We start from the raw sequence: 18,203 nt of genomic DNA, 5'->3' as shown, positions 1-18,203 counted from the left end.
GGCTATTCATACTTTCGGAAAGCGAAGGGTCCAACTGTGTTTCGGCGGTCAGCGCTTCTACTGGGAGTTCGTCACGGCCAAGGTCTCGCAGGCCATCCTAGGGGCGGATTTTCTGTGTGCAAACGGTTTCCTCGTCGATGTCCGGCACTGCCAGTTGATCAACGCGGCCACCTTCCACTCGATCCCCTGTCACCACAGCACCGCCATGTCGCGGTCTGTCACCTGCACGTACCCATCTCTGGACGAATTCACTCGTCTCCTCGGAGAGTTCCCGGAGCTGACCAGGCCCACTTTCTCTTCCTCGGTCATGAAGCATGGTGTGGAGCATCAAATTACCATGACTGGCTCCCCGGTTTATGCACAGGCTCGAAGGCTGGAACCCGGCAAGCTCGCGGCTGCGAAAGCGGAGTTCAATACAATGGAGCGGCTGGGGATTATTTCACGATCGAATAGCTCCTGGTCTTCACCCCTCCACATTGTGCCGAAACCTGGCGGTGGCTGGTGGCCATGTGGTGACTATCGATGCCTGAACAAAGCCACTACCCCTGATCGGTACCCGATCCCACACATTCAAGATTTTTCAGCCCATTTGGTGGGAAATTACATCTTTTCTAAAGTTGACCTCGTCCGTGGGTATCACCAGGTTCCCGTTCATCTGCAGGACATTCCAAAAACTGCTGTTATCACACCGTTCGGGCTTTTTGAGTTCCTGTGAATGCCGTTCGGCTTGAAGAACGCAGCACAGGCCTTCCAGCGCCTTATGGACTCTGTGCTCTGAGATCTGCCTTTCATTTTCTTCTATCTCGATGACATCCTCATTGCCAGTGCCAGCAAGGAAGAGCACATTGGTCATTTGCGTACCCTTTTCACACGCCTCAGCCAGCATGGTTTAATCATTAACCCGGCCAAGTGCCAATTTGGCTTACAAAGCATCGATTTTATGGGACACCACATCGCCTCGGATGGCGCCGTCCCCCTAGCGATGAAGGTGGAGGCGGTTACCTCTTTCCTGCACCCTCAGACTGTTAGAGCTCTCCAAGAGTTCCTGGGGATGGTCAATTTTTATCACCGACTCGTCCCTAAGGTGGCTCTGCTTATGCAGCCTTTGTACGAGGCCCTCGAGGGTAAATCCGGTAAAGACCCAATCAGCTGAACTGCCGAGATGGACCAGGTGTTCGGCAACACCAAGAACGCCTTGGGCGATGCAACCATGTTGCCAAATCCTCTTCCAGGTGCCACCATTGCCCTTACCACGGATGCATCCGACTATGCCATAGGCGCAGTACAAGAGCAATGGGTCAATGGCACGTGGCAACCGCTGGCATTTTTCAGCCGCCAACTGAGGAAAATGAAAGAAAATACAGCACCTCCGATCGAGAGTTGCTGGCCCTTTTTCTGGCCATCCGCCATTTCCAATTTTTATTAGAAGGACGCCCTTTCACAGCTTTTGTTGACCACAAGCCACTGACCTTCATCATGGCTAAGACCGCCGAACCATGGTCAGCTCGTCAACAATGTCACCTGACATTTATTTCTGAATTTACTAAAGACACACAACATGTGTCTGGTAAAGACAACCTGGTAGCGGATTGCCTCTCCCAAGCGACGGTTCATGCAGTTCACCTTGGAATTGACTACGTCCGCATGGCGGCGGACCAGATTTCGGAACCGGAGGTCCAATCATACCGAACCGTCCCTTCCAGCTTCCAAGTGGCCGACGTCAGCTTCCAGGCCACAGGCACCACGCTCCTTTGCAATGTATCAATGGGCGTTTCCCGACCTATTGTGCCAGTCGCATGGCACTGGAAAGTTTTCGACGCAATCCACGGGTTGTCGCACCCTGGTATGAGGGTTTCACAACGGCTCATGTCGATAAAGTTCATCTGGAAAGGTATGCACCTGGATGTCCGTGACTGGGCCAACACCTGTGTGGCCTGCCAGAAAGCCAAGATCTAGCGTCATGACAAAGCTCCGGTGGCTACGTTCACTGTTCCAGAGTGTCGTTTCGACCACGTGCAAGTGGACCTTGTTGGGCCATTTCCGCCTTCCCAGGGTTATACTCATCTCCTCACCATGGTGGATTGCACCACCAGGTGGCCAGAGGCAATTTCTTTGGTTTCCAGCACCTTGGCAGACGTCGCTAGTGCATTCATCGCCTGTTGGGTTGCTTGTTTCGGGGTACCGGTGGACATATCCTCCGATCACGGGCCACAATTTCCCTCAGAGCTCTGGAATGCTGTAGCTCAGGGGCTCGGCACCAAGCTTCATCGCACCATTGCTTACCATCCACAGGTGAACAGCCTGTGCGAGCAATTCCACAAGTGGCTCAAGGCCGTCCTACGGGCCAACCTTCACAGTAAGGGATGGGTGGACAGACTCCCATGGGTCCTGTTGGGTCTCCGTACGGCGCCCAAAGAAGGCCTACAATCGTCGTCAGCGGAACTCGTTTATGCCAGCCGCTCCGAGTTCCAGGTGATTTCCTCCCGTCTCCCACAGAACCATGGTCAGCCTCCCAGCAGCTCATCAGCCACCAGGAAGCGACCAGACACTTTGTGCCAGTGCCTACGTCAAATCATGGCCTTCAGAGTTCCCACATGCCGGTGGAGCTGAAGAGCACCGGTTACGTCTTTATCCACCAGGACGCTCACTGAGATTCGTTCAGGCCCCGTTACACTGGTCCTTTCCGCGTCATCGAACCGGGAGACAAATCCTTTTCGGTCGGCATCGGAGGGAAGACAGATCACATTTCGGTGGACCGGTTGAAACCGGCTCATTTGGACCTGGATCGCCCAGTCGTCGTCGCCCAACCACCGAAGCGTGGCCGTCCGGCCGCAGCCACCTTACAGGACCCACCACAGCTGCCTGCCAGTTCGACCACACCTGCCACGTCAGCTCAACCACAGTCGCCTGCCAGCTCGTCCACCGTACATCAGCTTCCTTTGCCAGGTTACCGAAGTCGCTCCGACAGGCTTGTCAGACCTCCTCCACATCTCACTTTTACTGTTAAAGACAATTCTGGGGCGGGCGCATTAGGTGGAACCACCAAAGGACTCAGAGCAGTTGTATATAATTCCTTTAACAGCATGTTAGTCACAACCTGTGTCTGTACCTTTAATTATACTGCTTGACTGTACAGAGTGTAGTTACCTTAACAGCGTGGTTAAAATGTGATGACGTCATGCCGTTGATCACATGATCCCCCTCTGGCGGGAAGAACGTCATGACGTCAGCCTTCGGACGGCCCCAGCAGTCCTCGTGGAGCCTTTGAAGAGAGCAGACCTGTATTCAGAATTAAGTGTTCTTTTTCTGTTACTCTCGATTTACACGTTCAGTTTTTATTTGTCAATTTTTATTTGATATCGGAACAATGTTTAGGGGATGTGGTGTGTTCATTGTTTGTCTGAGATGTGAAACACAAACCACCCAGCCTGGGGCTCGCACCCACTCGAGATGAGTCTTTGCGGTCCTCAACTCCGTTGGTTAGAGGTGCTGCAAATAACGCCTTTACAAAAACACACACAATGTCAGGGATTTTTTTTTTATAACCTCCATTGCATCTTTGCTCTGGGGTGGAGTAACACATCCTTTAGTTATTTGTCTTTATTTGGTTTGCTGAAAAACCTTTAACTCGCGACCTGTTCCCGTTAATGGTCACAAGCAGTGACAGACAGACAGAGCGGGTCTGATCGCCCCAAAATGTGCAAAAGGCGTCAGTTTAGGACAAATGCATCAAATCAAATGTTCACCCGGCACCGAAAGAGAAAAAACAGAGAAAAGGGCAGAAGGAGATCGAGAAATCAAAGCTAAATACAGAGGCGATAAATATTTCCCACTCTTGATGTCTCTCAACCAACAAAGCAAAAACAGATGATCTGGACATTATCACATTGCTGTTTGTGGGAGCTTGCTGTGCGCAAATTGGCTTCTGTGTTTCTTACAGTACAACAGTGACTCCAGTTCAAAAGTACTTCATTGGCTGTAAAGCGCTTTGAGACACCCGGTGGTGGTGAAAGGCGCTATAGAAATGCAAGTCTTTTTTTCTTTCTCTATTCAAACCCAACCCTTCAGTGCCAGATAAAGAACTACAGAGTAAATCGTTCAGTTGGAGAATCGGAGCAAAGAAAGAGACAAAATAACATAAAACTGCCGAAACCCGGGACCTTTAGGTCTTCGGTCTAACACTCTCCCAACTGAGCTATTTCGGCCTCGCAGCAAGTTGCGCTTTCTGTCATTCATTTGGAAGAACATATCTCCCTGGATGGAATTGCCCCGAACCTGCAACACCAGCAGAAAAGGGTAAAGAAAGAAAGAATGACTGAGATGGCAGGGAAAGTAATTCAGAATAGTAAAATTAGCACTTTCAAGCCGAATCTGGTGAAGTGAGGCTAATACTGTTGCCTTGGAATGTTTCCTGAACCACTTGATATTGTTGAACATTGTATAAGAAAGCGGGATTGGATGGACGGAAGCGGTCTGAAAGGATGGCTGATTGGCTGTGGGTGGCACCGAAATCTTACGCCTTTGTTTCCAGGGGCTGGTTGGTCTCGGGGTTTGATTCTCGCTGGGGGGCGGGGGTGGTTTCAGTGATTGATATGGGAAAGGTTCCCAGGTTCAAATGACGTCTGTTTCAGCTCCACAGGTCAGAATGCTCAGGGTTTGTCGACACAACACAGGTGGAGTGAAGAAAATATTTCCGGGAGGTGCGCAGATATAAGCTGACATGTTAATTAATCACAATTCAACGGACCTCATTGGCGATTCCCAGTCCTTGAAGGACATCAATGAACGAGTTGTGGTTTTACTGCAAAAGTTCAGCACCAAAACCTGACTGAACAGCAACTCTAACCCACAACCTTTGAATGGCCTTTCAACCATTAAACTGGAAGTCCAATGCGCTACCCATTGCGCCACAGAGCCGCTTACACCTGATGATTCTGAATTCATGGTTTTGTGCTTCTTCGTGGGAGAACGCGAGACTTGGAGATAAGTTTAGATGATTTCCCTGTAAATCATTTCCAACTCAGTCTTTTCCCCAACTTTTTACAAACGCATAAATGAGAGAATCACACACATTGCTCCGAGAATCTCGTCCGCTAAGTAATGATACGTGAGAGTGTTTATTGTGATCGTTTTCCATTTATTCAGACACACATGGTGCGTAAAAGTAGCAACAGGAGGCCTGATGATCTGGAGTGAGATGTTTTCCTGAAATCCTGTTGTGTCTTAAACGTTTAGATTTTTTTAACGATATGGTGATACTTTGAAACACCGCTTTACACATTCTAACTTTGTGACACATGAAGACTTTCAAACCACCGCCCGCTCCCGCGGGGTGTGAGACAGCCGTGAGAAGCAGCAATCCCTGTCAGCACTGATATCCCACTCGCTTCTGCCGCCTGCCGCCTGTGATCCACAACAAATCAAATTGCCAAGACAGGGTGCAAAGAATCATCAGGGAAAGAGGCATGGCCTCAAAATCCAAATTAGAAGGACAGGATCAGAGGGACAGTTAATGTTCTGGAGTGTGGGCTTCGGCCAGAGCTGCATACAGATAGGTGTAAGAGAGAGAGAATCTATTTCCTCTGGTGGGAGGGTCAAGCACAGTGGAGAAAAACCATAAAATTAGAGCTATCCCGTTCAGGTACGATGTAAGGAAGCGCTTCATCACACAGAGGCAGTGGAAATCTGGAACTCTCTTCAGGCAGGTGGTCAATTGACAATTTCAAAATGAGCTCAATAGATTTCTGTTCGGCGAGGATGTGAAGGTTTATGGAATCATCGCAGGTAGATGGAGTTCAGGTACAGATCTGCCATGATCTAATTGAATAGCGGAGCAGGCTCGAGGGCCTGAATGGCCTGCTGCTCTTTCTATGTTCTTATGACAGTAACAGGACAGAAACATCAACGTCGCATTTTATTGATGTTTAACAGCAAAAATATCTGTGCCGTGGGCAGCTATGCTGTGGTCAGAAAAAATACGCGAAGCTGATGTGTGGCGCTGTGATCGTATCATGATTAGTGCCCTGCATTTTTGCCACAGTGACCTCGGCTGAGGGCAGCACGGTGGCATAGTGGTTAGCACTGTTGCCTCACAGCACCAGGGACCCGGGTTCGAATCCGGCCTCGGGTGACTGTCTGTGTGGAGTTTGCACATTCTCCCCGTGTTTGCGTGGGTTTCCTCCGGGTGCTCCGGTTTCCTCCCACAGTCCAAAGATGTGCGGGTTAGGTTGATTGGCTATGATAAATTGACCCTTAGTGTTAGGGGGATTAAATACATGGGTTTACGGGGATAGGGTGGGATATGTGTTGGTGTAGGGGTTACAGGGATCGGGTGGGATATGTGTCAGTGCAGGTTTGATGGGCCGAAATGGCCTCTACCTGCACTGTGGGGTTTCTGTGATCTGTGATCTGTGATCTGTGATCTGTGATACATTTAGATCTGTGTGACCGCTTGACAGATAACCACTGTAAAAGCAGAACTGGACTTTAGAAGGACAGCGGCCGGATTGTTCATGCAATTTCGTTGGAGATTCTTGTGCTATCTTGTTAACTGAAGAACTGGGTTTTTTTTTGATGCTGGTTGGCGCATGCTGGTTGGCGCTTTTCCCAAAACTGCTACAGTGCATGAGCGATGGGCAGCACTACCTAGCTGCCAATGAGGGTTTAAATGAGAATTATTGGCCCGCTGTTACAGTGCAGTTAGATTGGAAGTGTTCCATCTTAATCTTAACAGGTCTGTTGAAGTGTGCCATTGAAACAAATCTATTATTATTATACATATAAACGGATACATCTGTCTGTCTGTCTGTCCTTCAGTGTGTGTCTGTCCGGCTATACACTCTAAAGTTATAGAGCGTAACTACGCGTGCGTTACATCAAAAGAAAGCTTAACATTCCAAAACGGTCGTAAGCGTATTGACGTTACGGCCAGACAAAAATTGCACCCACGTTATCCAAAAAACGTTCAAAATTCCGCTTATTAGCATCTCATTATCCGCTCATTAGCAATAGAGTGACGTCGAGGCCGAGCAATCGTACGCCGGGTTCCTGGCGCGTGCGGGCGGGCCCTCCTACAGTCGAGTGACGGGACGATTGACCAATCCTATGCTTCGGTGACCTGATGGTCGACCAATCGGTGCGTGTGTGGGCGGGCCTTATCGTTCTGAACTGAGGTGAGTCGCCGCCATCTTGATTCCAAACTTTTCATTTTTCCCGCTTTCTGCGTCTTTAAAAAAAAAGTTGCTTTTAAAACACATATTGTTTTTAAAAAAAGTTAACTACTTTCTAAATCTTTCATGTAATCTCATTAATTTTCCTACCTTTCCCCGTTTTTCCAGGTAGGCCTCGAAGCCTCGGCCTCTCCTTCGCACTCACACCTGAGCTAGGCACCTCCCGGCCCCAGTCAACAAGCGGCCCCCGATCGCCGCCATCTTTGTGAAGGCTGGAGGGGTGGGCCTCAGCCGAGCTCCGCTACTGCCGCCATCTTAGTAAAGGCTGGTGCGGCGGTGGCGGCACGGAGCTCCACGGAGCAGATGCGCAGCGGCGTCTAACTCTCCCCCCCCAGTCTGTCTCTCTCTCTCTTCCCCGCGCCTCCTGAATGCGCGGGGGAAGAGGCCCGGGGCACCGTGGCCGCATTCGGAGACTTCAACTCTGTGACAGGTGAGGAGGTTCTTTGTTCACATTGGGCGGCGGGCGGGTTCCCCGGGTGCTGAACCCTGGTGGTGTGGGTGTGAGGCCGGAGCCCGGCTCTTACCTTGCCCCAGAGAGCGGGTGGACGGCGGGGCCTGGAGTAGCAAATCGGGCACCGGCACCAAGATCATTTCCATACAGAGCCTGAGCGGCCGGTGAGCTCGCAGACAAAAAACGGCAGAAGAAAAACTGAGAGCGGCAGAGGGGAACAGACGTCAGAGAGACAGAGAAATAGGGAGTGAGGAGAGGGAGAGGATAGGGAGAGTGAGAGGGGCAGGGAGGGAGAGAGGAGAGGGGCAAGGAGGGAGAGGGAAGAGAGAGAGGGTGGGGGGAGAGAGAGAGGGTGGGGGGAGGGGAGAGAGAGGGTGGGGGGAGGGGAGAGAGAGAGGGTGGGGGGAGGGGGTGGAGAGAGAGGGAGGGGGAGAGAGGGTGGGGGGAGGGGAGAGAGAGATAGGGTGGGGGGAGGGGAGAGAGAGGGTGGGGGAGGGAGAGAGAGAGGGTGAGGGGAGAGGGAGGGGGAGAGAGGGTGGGTGGAGGGTAGAGAGAGAGAGGTTGGGGGAGGGGAGAGAGAGAGAGGGTGGTGGGAGGGGAGAGAGGGTGGAGGGAGGGGAGAGGGGGTGAGGGGGGAGGGGAGAGGGGGTGGGGGGGAGGAGGGAGGGAGAGGGGGAGGGAGGGAGGGAGGGAGGGAGGGAGAGAGAGTAAAGCAGGGAGAGATGGGGAGGGAGAGAGAGAGGGTGAGGGAGGGAGAGCGTGTGGAGAGGGAGAGAGAGTAAAGCTGGGAGAGACGGGGAGGGAGAGAGAGGGTGAGGGAGGGAAAGAGTGAGGGGGTGGGACAGGGAGGGAAAGAGTGAGGGGGTGGGACAGGGAGGGAAAGAGTGAGGGGGTGGGACAGGGAGGGAGAGCTTACCTTCTTCCTTCGCAGGGATCCATCGGGCCACCTTTCCCCCCCCCCGTCACTCTCTCCCTCCCCCCCAGTCGCTCTCTCTCTTCCCAACCAGTCGCTTTCTCTCATCCCCCCCAGTCGCTCTCACTCTTCCCCCCCAGTCACTCTCACTCGTCCCCCCCAGTCGCTCTCTCTCTTCCCCCCCAGTCGCTCTCTCTCTCTCTTCCAGCAACAACATGCCCTCGAAAAAGCCTCGGCACCGCCGGGCACTCCAGCTATCTATATATATAAATGGATACATTTGTCTGTCTGTCTGTCTGTCCTTCGGTGTGTGTCTGTCTGCCTTGTGCATTGAGTGGTGCTGGAGTTTTGCTAAGTGGGAGGAAAATCATTTAAGTGTATTTTGTGAATTTTAGTGTGTTAAGAAGTCAATTATTTGAAGTAAGTTTAATTTTTTTAAGGTTTTTTAAACTCTTGGGCAGTTTAAACCAGAAGTAGAATCCGGGTATAAAAGGGGAGGGGCTAGTGCAGTGCACGGAGTGCCTTGTGCATTGAGTGGTGCTGGAGTTTTGCTAAGTGGGAGATGTAGTGTATGTAACTGTTCCACCTTTAAGAGAACCGTTCCACCGTTAAGAGAACTATTTTAAGAGTTGCACTACTTTATCTTGGCTGCTGTATACTGTAATACCGGCGGTGACCACACCGGTATATAAGTGCTGTGTAATGATTTAATGGGCAGTTCCGCCCTGACCTTCGACTAGTAAAGACCTGTTTAATTTTACTCTTGTGGTCTGTGTAGTAATTCGCAATATAACACACAGACTTAACAGTGGCGACGAGTACGATCTTACCCTGTGGCAGAGATACATCCAAGGCAGTCTAATGGGCATCAAGAGGAGGCATCCGCCCTCATCATTCTGCTGAGAGAAGACTCGGGTCTGCAGAGCACAGGAAGAATTCTGACACAAAGCCTTCCATCAGCAACAGGCAGTGATCATCCCTTCTATCACGGTGGTGGGTAAGCCGATCAGCGACGAGCAGCAAGTCGGCCACGTTGACTGTGAAGTCGGGGAGGGAAAAACGGAGGATATAAGGGCAGAGAACTCGACCACGGCCGGGGAAAAGAGCCGGACAGAAGTCGGGGCCAGAGGCGCTGAGACTGGGGCAGCGTAAGGCATGGGAGCCGCGGTGAATGCAAACGCAGCCGGTGCGAAAGACCGGGCTGCAAGCGGGCTGGGAGACGCAACAGCATCGAGAGAGAGCTCGACCGCAACCAGTGAAAAAGGCCGGGCAGCTACCGAGGCCGTGAGGCGCAGTGACCGGGTCAGCGTAAGGCGCGGGAGAAAATAAAACAAAAAAACCGCGGAGAACTCAGCCGCAGCCGGGGGAAAGGATCGGACTGCAGGAGGGGCTGGGAGGCACGATTTGAAAACCGCTGGGGAGGGCGAATGCAGCAATACGGCAATCGCCATTACAGCCAGCGGGGGAGAAAGGCAAACGCGGGAAGCCGCCATTTTCGTAGGCGGGGGAAGAAGACAAGCGCGGGAAACCGCCATTTTGAAAAAAAAATAAAAGAAAAATGTCTTTCTGTTTCTCAAGAAGGTTGCGAAGATGCCTAAGCATGGTAACATCAAAGATTTCGATCCCGATGTTGAAGATTGGGCCACGTATGTAGAACGCATAGAGATATATTGTAAGGCAAATAAAATATCAGATGAAGATAAAGCACTAACCTTACTAAACTCAATGGGTGCGAAGACATACAGGCTATTGAAGCATCTTCTATCACCAGCTAAACCGGCGGATCAGACTTTCGCTAAAATTGTTGCTGTCCTGAAAAATCATTTGAACCCCACACCGCTGATGTTAGCGGAACGATTTAAATTTTATGAGAGAACGCAACTGAAAGAGGAAAGCAACGCGGAGTATTTAATTGAACTGCGTAAGCTAGCGAAATACTGCCAGTTTGGGGAAAGCCTGACAGAGGCACTGAGAGACAAATTCGTGTGTGGATTGTCGAAAGAAGGAACACAAAAGCGGCTGCTTGAAGAGAATGATCTTACACTTGATAAGGCTGTCTCTATTGCAACATCGCACGAATCCGCAGCGAGAGGCACTGCAGAAATGCAGCTGAAGGCAGCGGTACTCAGCGTAGATCAAATGGCTTTGGGTACAACGAAATGTTATCGTTGTGGAAAGACAACACACGATCAGAACCAATGCTTGTTTAAAAACCAGGAATGTAGAAAATGTGGCAAGCTTGGTCACATAGCTAAAGTATGCCGGTCAGGAAAGAAGACCAGCAACAAAAAGTCACCGCAGGAAAAGTGCAGAAAGGTTCATGAGGTGGCTGAGAAGAGTTCGGATGAACAGAATTCAGATTCAGACTCCAACAGCAAGGAACTGGATAGTCTGAGAATTCACAATGTGAGTAAGGAAGCTGACCGACAAACTATCTGGGTCACACTGCAGATAGCAGGAGTCCAAATGAAGATGGAATTGGACACCGGATCGGCGTTGACGGTCATGAATAAGCAAGATTACAAAAGGTTATTCAAACATATTCCCCTACGGGATACGAAGATAGTATTGCAGGCATACACAGGGCAAAGAGTATACCCCATCGGGAAGATAAAAGTCAAGGTGGTACACAAGGGCAAAGAACACCAAGGAATGGACTTATATGTACTACCTGAGGGAGGTCCACCACTTCTAGGACGGGAGTGGATCAGGAAAATAAATATGGACTGGCACTCCCTAAACGCAATAACGGTAGATTCCGAGAAAAAAAGATGTCAAACCTGAACGATTGTCCAGAATATTGGATGAGGCTAAAGAGGTGTTCCAACAGGGACTGGAAACACTGAGAGGAATTAAGGCAAAAATCAAGATTGCAGAACATGCAACCGCAAAATTTTTCAAAGCCAGACCGGTACCTTATGCGATACGACCGGCTGTGGAAGCTGAGCTGGAAGGGCTAGAACGTTCAGGAGTACTGTCTAAGGTGGACTGGAGTGAGTGGGCCATGCCCATTGTTCCCGTCATGAAGTGTTCATCGAGTAACAAGCCAGGGGAACCGGGGAAGGTCCGCATCTGTGGAGACTTCAAGATCACAGTTAATCCGGTGCTTCACATGGTGCAATATCCGCTTCCGCGGATTGAGGATATCTTTGCTTCATTGTCTGGCGGGAAATGCTTCACCAAGATAGACCTGGCGCAAATGTACTTACAGATGGAAGTTGAGGAAGAGTCGCGCCAGTATCTCACAATCAACACGCACAGAGGCTTGTATCGATATAATAGATTGGTTTTTGGAGTGGCTTCGGCTCCAGCAATTTGGCAGAGGGCCATGGAGCAGGTATTACAGGGAATTCCAAGCACTCAATGTTACTTGGACGATATCCTGATTACAGGAGATGACGATGAGGAACAACTTGCTAATTTGAAACTGGTGCTCACCAGGTTGAAGGAATATGGCCTTAGAGTTAATCGCCAGAAATGTGAGTTCTTTCAGAAACGGATCTCGTACTGTGGTCATATCATTGACCAGGAGGGGCTGCACAAGTCACCTGACAAGATCGAAGCTGTTGTGAAGACTCCCGCTCCAGAAAATGTATCCCAGTTGAGGTCGTTCCTAGGGTTGATTAACTATTACCATAAGTTTCTGCCAAATCTATCCACGGTGCTGCATCCACTGAATGCTCTTCTGCAGAAAGAAGTACCATGGAAGCGGAGCGAGGACTGTAAGAAGGCCTTTCACAAAAGCAAGGCATTGATCACCTCAGAGGAAGTGTTGGCTCACTTCAACCCAATGCTACCTATTCGTTTAGCTTGTGATGCTTCTCCTTATGGTATTGGAGCAGTACTCTCACACAAGTTGCCAAATGGTTCAGAAAGGCCAGTCGCATTTGCATCCAGATCATTGACCTCCGCTGAGCGCAACTATGCTCAGATAGATAGGGAGGCTCTCAGCCTTGTGTGGGGAGTAAAGAAGTTTAATCATTATCTGCAGGGCCAGAAGTTTACACTGCTGACAGATCACCAGCCGTTGGTATCCATATTCAACCCTAAAAAGGGCATTTCCATTATGACAGCGCAAAGGCTACAGAGGTGGTCCCTTTTCTTAGGGGCACACCAATATGACATCGAATACAAAGGATCAAAACAGCATGGGAATGCTGATGGTTTATCGTGCATACCGTTGCCAACAGCAGAAGAGGCGCCTACAGTGGACCCAGTGGAGATGTTCCACTCAACCATAGTGGAATGTCTACCAGTAACAAATTCTACGATCGAAAAAGAAACAAGAAATGACCCGACTCTCTCACAAGTCTACGATTTAACGGTGAAGGGATGGCCAGCACATGGCGAACCACTGTTGCCAGCATTCCCGCAAAGAAGAGAACAGCTGTCAGTGTGCCGAGGAACCTTGATGTGTGGATCCAGAGTGCTGATTCCACCCAAACTCCAGCATAAAATGCTAAAGGAGCTTCACGAGGGGCATCTGGGTGGAGTGAAAATGAAGAACCTAGCCAGACCGTTTGTGTGGTGGCCAGGTATCGATGGAGACATCGAAGAAATGACCAAGAGCTGTTTAGGATGCCAGAAGGTCCAAAACGCCCCACCACAAGCCCCTCTACATCCATGGGAGTGGCCCTCATCTCCATGGCAAAGGGTACATATCGACTTTGCTGGTCCATTTATGGACTCAATGTCCTTAATCGCGGTGGATGCACACTCCAAGTGGCCGGAGGTAATAAAGATGTCCTCCACCACCACGGAAAAAACCATCACAGTATTAAGGACCATATTTGCCAGGAATGGGCTGCCGGAACAGATCTGTTCTGATAATGGACCGCAATTTGTGTCCGAAGAATTCAGGAAGTTCTTAAAAAACAATGGGCTTAAGCACTACACGTCCGCCCCATACCATCCCGCCACCAATGGATTAGCTGACAGGTTTGTCCAGACCTTCAAGAAGGCCATAAAGGCCATGGGTAATGAAGACATAAATCTACAACATAAGGCAGATAACTTCTTGTTGGCGTACAGGAATGCAACACATGTGGTTACAAACCAAACTCCCGCCATGATGTTTTTCAATAGAAGACTAAGATGTCGGCTGGATTTGATCAAGCCAAACATCAGAAGGGGCGTAGAGAACCGGCAATTTCAAGGCATGAATGAAAGGCCAACTAGAACCTTCCAGATAGGTCAAAAAGTTTTGGCCCGGGACTACCGTACCAAGAAATGGCAGCCTGGAACTATTTGCACACGACTAGGACCGTGGACATTGGTGAAAGCATAATAAGGCGCCATGTTGACCAGATCGTAGGGTCATCCGAAAAGGGACAACCTACTCCACAACTCTATACGCCTAATGATGAAGCAGAGATGCCCATAGTATCTACCTCCAATCCGGTGATACTGGAATCAGATGAACCCGACACTGGCATTCAAGCCGAATCGACCTTGCCAAAAGAACCTACTACACCACCGAAAACTACAACACCACCGAGGCGTTATCCAGACCGAGTCAGGAAGCCTCCAGAGAGACTGAACCTGTGAACTGTTTTTACATGAAGTTGTGTATATATGTTATGATGTTATGTTTAATGGGGAATATATACGGTTAAGCTAAAAAGAGAGGATTGTAGTGTATGTAACCGTTCCACCTTTAAGAGAACCGTTCCACCTTTAAGAGAACTATTTTAAGAGTTGCACTACTTTATCTTGGCTGCTGTATACTGTAATACCGGCGGTGACCACACCGGTATATAAGTGCTGTGTAATGATTTATTGGGCAGTTCCGCCCTGACCTTCGACTAGTAAAGACCTGTTTAATTTTACTCTTGTGGTCTGTGTAGTAATTCGCAATATAACACACAGACTTAACAGGAGAAAAATCATTTAAGTGTATTTTGTGAATTTTAGTGTGTTAAGAAGTAAGCTTAATTTTTTAAGGGTTTTTTAAACTCTTGGGCAGTTTAAACCGGAAGTAGAATCCGGGTATAAAAGGGGAGGGGCTAGTGCAGTGCACGGAGTGCCTTGTGCATTGAGTGGTGCTGGAGTTTTGCTAAGTGGGAGAGTTCGGATAAGTGGGAGGTGAGGGTGTGTTTTTTGCTCTGTTTTGTTCCCCACTCCCAGGCTTGGACAACACTGCGGAGGCGGAGCAATGAGACGAGTCAACCAAACAGGCCCCACAGACAGTATTCAAGGAGGAGGTTGGTGATCAGCTGGTTGGTTGGTTTTCTTCCTTCTCTTCTCTTTTATACCTTTAAGTTGGTAAGTCCTTTGAATAGTGGTGTGACATTATCACCTATATCCGGGCAGGGTCTTCATAACTAATAATAAGAAATTTAATTAATTATATAGAATGGAGCAGGTGATGTGTTACTGTTGCAAGATGTGGGAGCCGGTGGTCCCCATTGAGGCTCACGGTGATTACATCTGCGACAAGTGTTTGCTGCTAGAGGAACTCAAGTTCCATGTTATGGAGCTTGAGACCGAGCTTCAGACACTGCGACACATCAGGGAGGGGGAGAAGTTCCTGGACTCTATGTTTCAGGAGATGGTGACACCTATGAAGTTAATTACTGCAGATGTAGTCCGTGGTCAGGGACAGGACGGTGTGACTATGAGTGAGGAAGGTACAGGGATCCAGGATGTAGTGTTGAAGGAGACGCAGCCCTTGTTCTTGTCCAGCAGGATCGAGGTTCTTACTCCCTGTGAGGGCGGGAGCGGGGACTGCAGGGAGGATGAGCAACCTGACCACAGCACCGAGGTACAGGGGACCATTCAAGTGGAGGGAGTAAAAAGAAATGTTGTAGTGGTAGGGGATAGTATCATTAGGGGGATAGATAGGGTTCTCTGCAGTCAAGAGTGGGAGTCCCGAAGGCTGTGTTGCCTGCCTGGTGCGAGGGTTAAGGACATTTCTTCTGGGCTGGAAAGAAACTTGGAGTGGGAGGGGGAGGATCCAGTTGTCGTGATCCATGTTGGTACAAACGACGTAGATAGGACAAGGAAGACGGTTCTGTTAAAGGAGTATGAGCAGCTAGGGGTCAAATTAAAAAACAGAACCTCAAGGGTAATAATCTCTGGGTTATTACCTGAGCCGCGAGCGAATATGGCTAGGATAAATAAAATTAAAGTGTTAAATGCGTGGCTCAAAGACTGGTGTGGGAGAAATGGGTTTTGCTTCATGGGACACTGGCACCAATACTGGGACAGGAGGGAGCTGTTCCAGTGGGACGGACTCCACTTGGCCAGTGCTGGGACTAGAGTCCTGGTGAATCATATAACTAGGGCTGTAGAGAGGGCTTTAAACTAATTAGTGGGGGGGAGGTTTCTAGAGAGCAAATAATAGAAATGACAACAGAGAAGGTCATAGACTTAGGTAGCAGTGGGGGAATTAAAAAATAGAATGTGTCAGGAAGGGACAAAAGGTATGGAGCAAAAAGTAAAGTACTAAAAAGGGAAAAAACAGGAACTAAGTGTTACAAAACATATTTGAAAGTTCTTTATCTGAATGCACGTAGCATTCGTAACAAACTGAATGAGTTAACGGCACAAATAACAACATATGGGTATGATCTTGTGGCCATTACAGAAACATGGCTGCAGGGTGACCATGACTGGGAGTTAAACATACCAAGTTATTTAACAATCAGGAAGGACAGGCAGGAAGGGAGAGGAAGTGGGGTGGCTATGTTAATAAAGGAAGGAATCACTATAATACAGAGAAATGATATTGGGTCAAAGGAGCAGGATAGTGAAACAGTTTGGGTGGAGATAAGGAATAATAAGGGGAAAAAAACACTAGTGGGTGTAGTCTATAGGCCTCTGAACAGTTGCAACTCTGTTGGACGGAGTATTAATCAGGAAATTGTGGAGGCTTGTAATAAGGGAACAGCTATAATTATGGGGGATTTTAATTCTCATATTAACTGGACAAATCAAATTGGGCAGAGCAGCCTTGAGGATGAGTTTATTGAGTCTATTAGGGATGGGTTTCTTGAGCAGTTTGTAACGGAACCGACCAGGGGGCAAACAACCATAGATTTGGTCCTGTGTAATGAGACAGGATTAATTAAAAATGTCCTAGTAAAGGATCCCCTTGGAATGAGTGACCATAACATGGTTGAGTTCCATATTCAATTAGAGGGTGAGAAGGTTGGATCTCAAACAAGCGTGCTGAGCTTGAATAAAGGAGACTATGAAGGTATGAGAGCGGAATTGATTAGTCTAGACTGGGAAAATAGATTAAAGGGTAAGACGGTACATGATCAGTGGTGTACATTTAAGGAGTTATTTTACAACTTCCAAAAAATATATATTCCACTGAGGAAAAAAGTGCGTAAAAGAAAAGATAGCCATCCGTGGCTAAGTAAAGTAATTAAGGATAGTATCCGACTAAAAACAAGGGCATATAAGGTAGCCAAATCTAGTGGGAGGATGGAACATTGGGAAGACTTTAAAAGACAGCAAAAAATAACTAAAAGATTGATTAAGAAAGGGAAGATAGATTATGAAAGTAAATTAGCAAAAAAGATAAAAATAGACAGTAAAAGTTTCTATAGTTATATAAAAAGAAAAAAGGTGGCTAAAGTAAATGTTGGTCCCTTAGAGGATGAGAGCGGGAAATTAATGGTGGGAAACATGGAGATGGCAAAAACATAGAACAATTATTTTGTATCAGTCTTTACAGTAGAGGACACTAAGAATATCCCAACACTGGACAAACAGGGGGCTCAAGTGGGGGAGGAACTAAATACGATTAAGATCACTAAGGAAGTGGTACTTGGTAAAATAATGGGACTCAAGGTGGATAAATCCCCTGGACCTGATGGCTTGCATCCTAGGGTCTTGAGGGAAGTAACGGTAGGGATTGTGGATGCATTGGTAATAATTTTCCAAAACACACTGGACTCAGCAAAGGTGCCGGCAGATTGGAAAACTGCTAATGTAACACCCTTATTTAAAAAGGGTAGTAGGCAGAAGGCTGGAAACTATAGACCTGTTAGCCTAACATCTGTGGTTGGTAAAATGTTAGAGTCCATTATTAAGGAGACAGTAACGGGACATTTGGATGAACATAATTTAATAGGACAAACTCAGCATGGTTTCATGAAGGCAAAGTCATGTTTGACAAATTTGCTGGAGTTTTTTGAGGAAGTAACATACAGGGTGGATAAAGGGGAACCAGTGGACGTAGTGTATTTAGACTTCCAAAAGGCATTTGACAAGGTGCCACACAAAAGATTATTGCTCAAGCTAAAAAAGCACGGAATTGGGGGTAATATTCTGGCGTGGGTGGAGGATTGGCTCTCTACCAGAAAGCAGAGAGTTGAGATAAATGGTTCGTTCTCAGATTGGCAACCAGTAACTAGTGGTGTTCCGCAGGGGTCAGTGCTGGGTCCCCAACTCTTTACAATCTATATTAACGATTTGGAGGAGGGGACCAAGTGTAACATATCAAAGTTTGCAGATGATACAAAGATGGGACGGAAAGTAGTCACAGAGTCATAGAGTCATAGAGTTATACAGCACAGATAGAGGCCCTTCGGCCCATCGTGTCCGCGCCGGCCGTCAAGCCCTGTCTGATCTCATCCCATATTCCAGCATATGGTCC

The 18,203-nt window shown here is 48.5% G+C and overlaps 1 protein-coding gene across 1 annotated transcript in view; it reads left to right on the top strand.

Moving 5' to 3' along the window:
- Positions 1–205: 205 nt before the first annotated feature.
- LOC147095498 (uncharacterized) overlaps positions 206–18,203 on the top strand; it is a 145,406-nt gene continuing 127,408 nt past the window's right edge. Inside the window, exons 1-2 of the mRNA XM_085973649.1 lie at positions 206–317; positions 1,604–1,758. Coding sequence (XP_085829775.1) covers positions 206–317; positions 1,604–1,758 — 267 coding nt within the window. The remainder of the gene's footprint in view (positions 318–1,603; positions 1,759–18,203) is intronic.

Source organism: Somniosus microcephalus, unplaced genomic scaffold (genome assembly GCF_052327205.1).
Source record: "Somniosus microcephalus isolate GS21.2 unplaced genomic scaffold, FLI_Smic_1.0 unresolved_chr1, whole genome shotgun sequence".
Classification (NCBI taxonomy): Eukaryota; Metazoa; Chordata; class Chondrichthyes; order Squaliformes; family Somniosidae; genus Somniosus; species Somniosus microcephalus.
The sequence above is the reverse complement of the archived record's forward strand: the minus strand, read 5'-3'. Positions and strand labels throughout refer to the sequence as shown.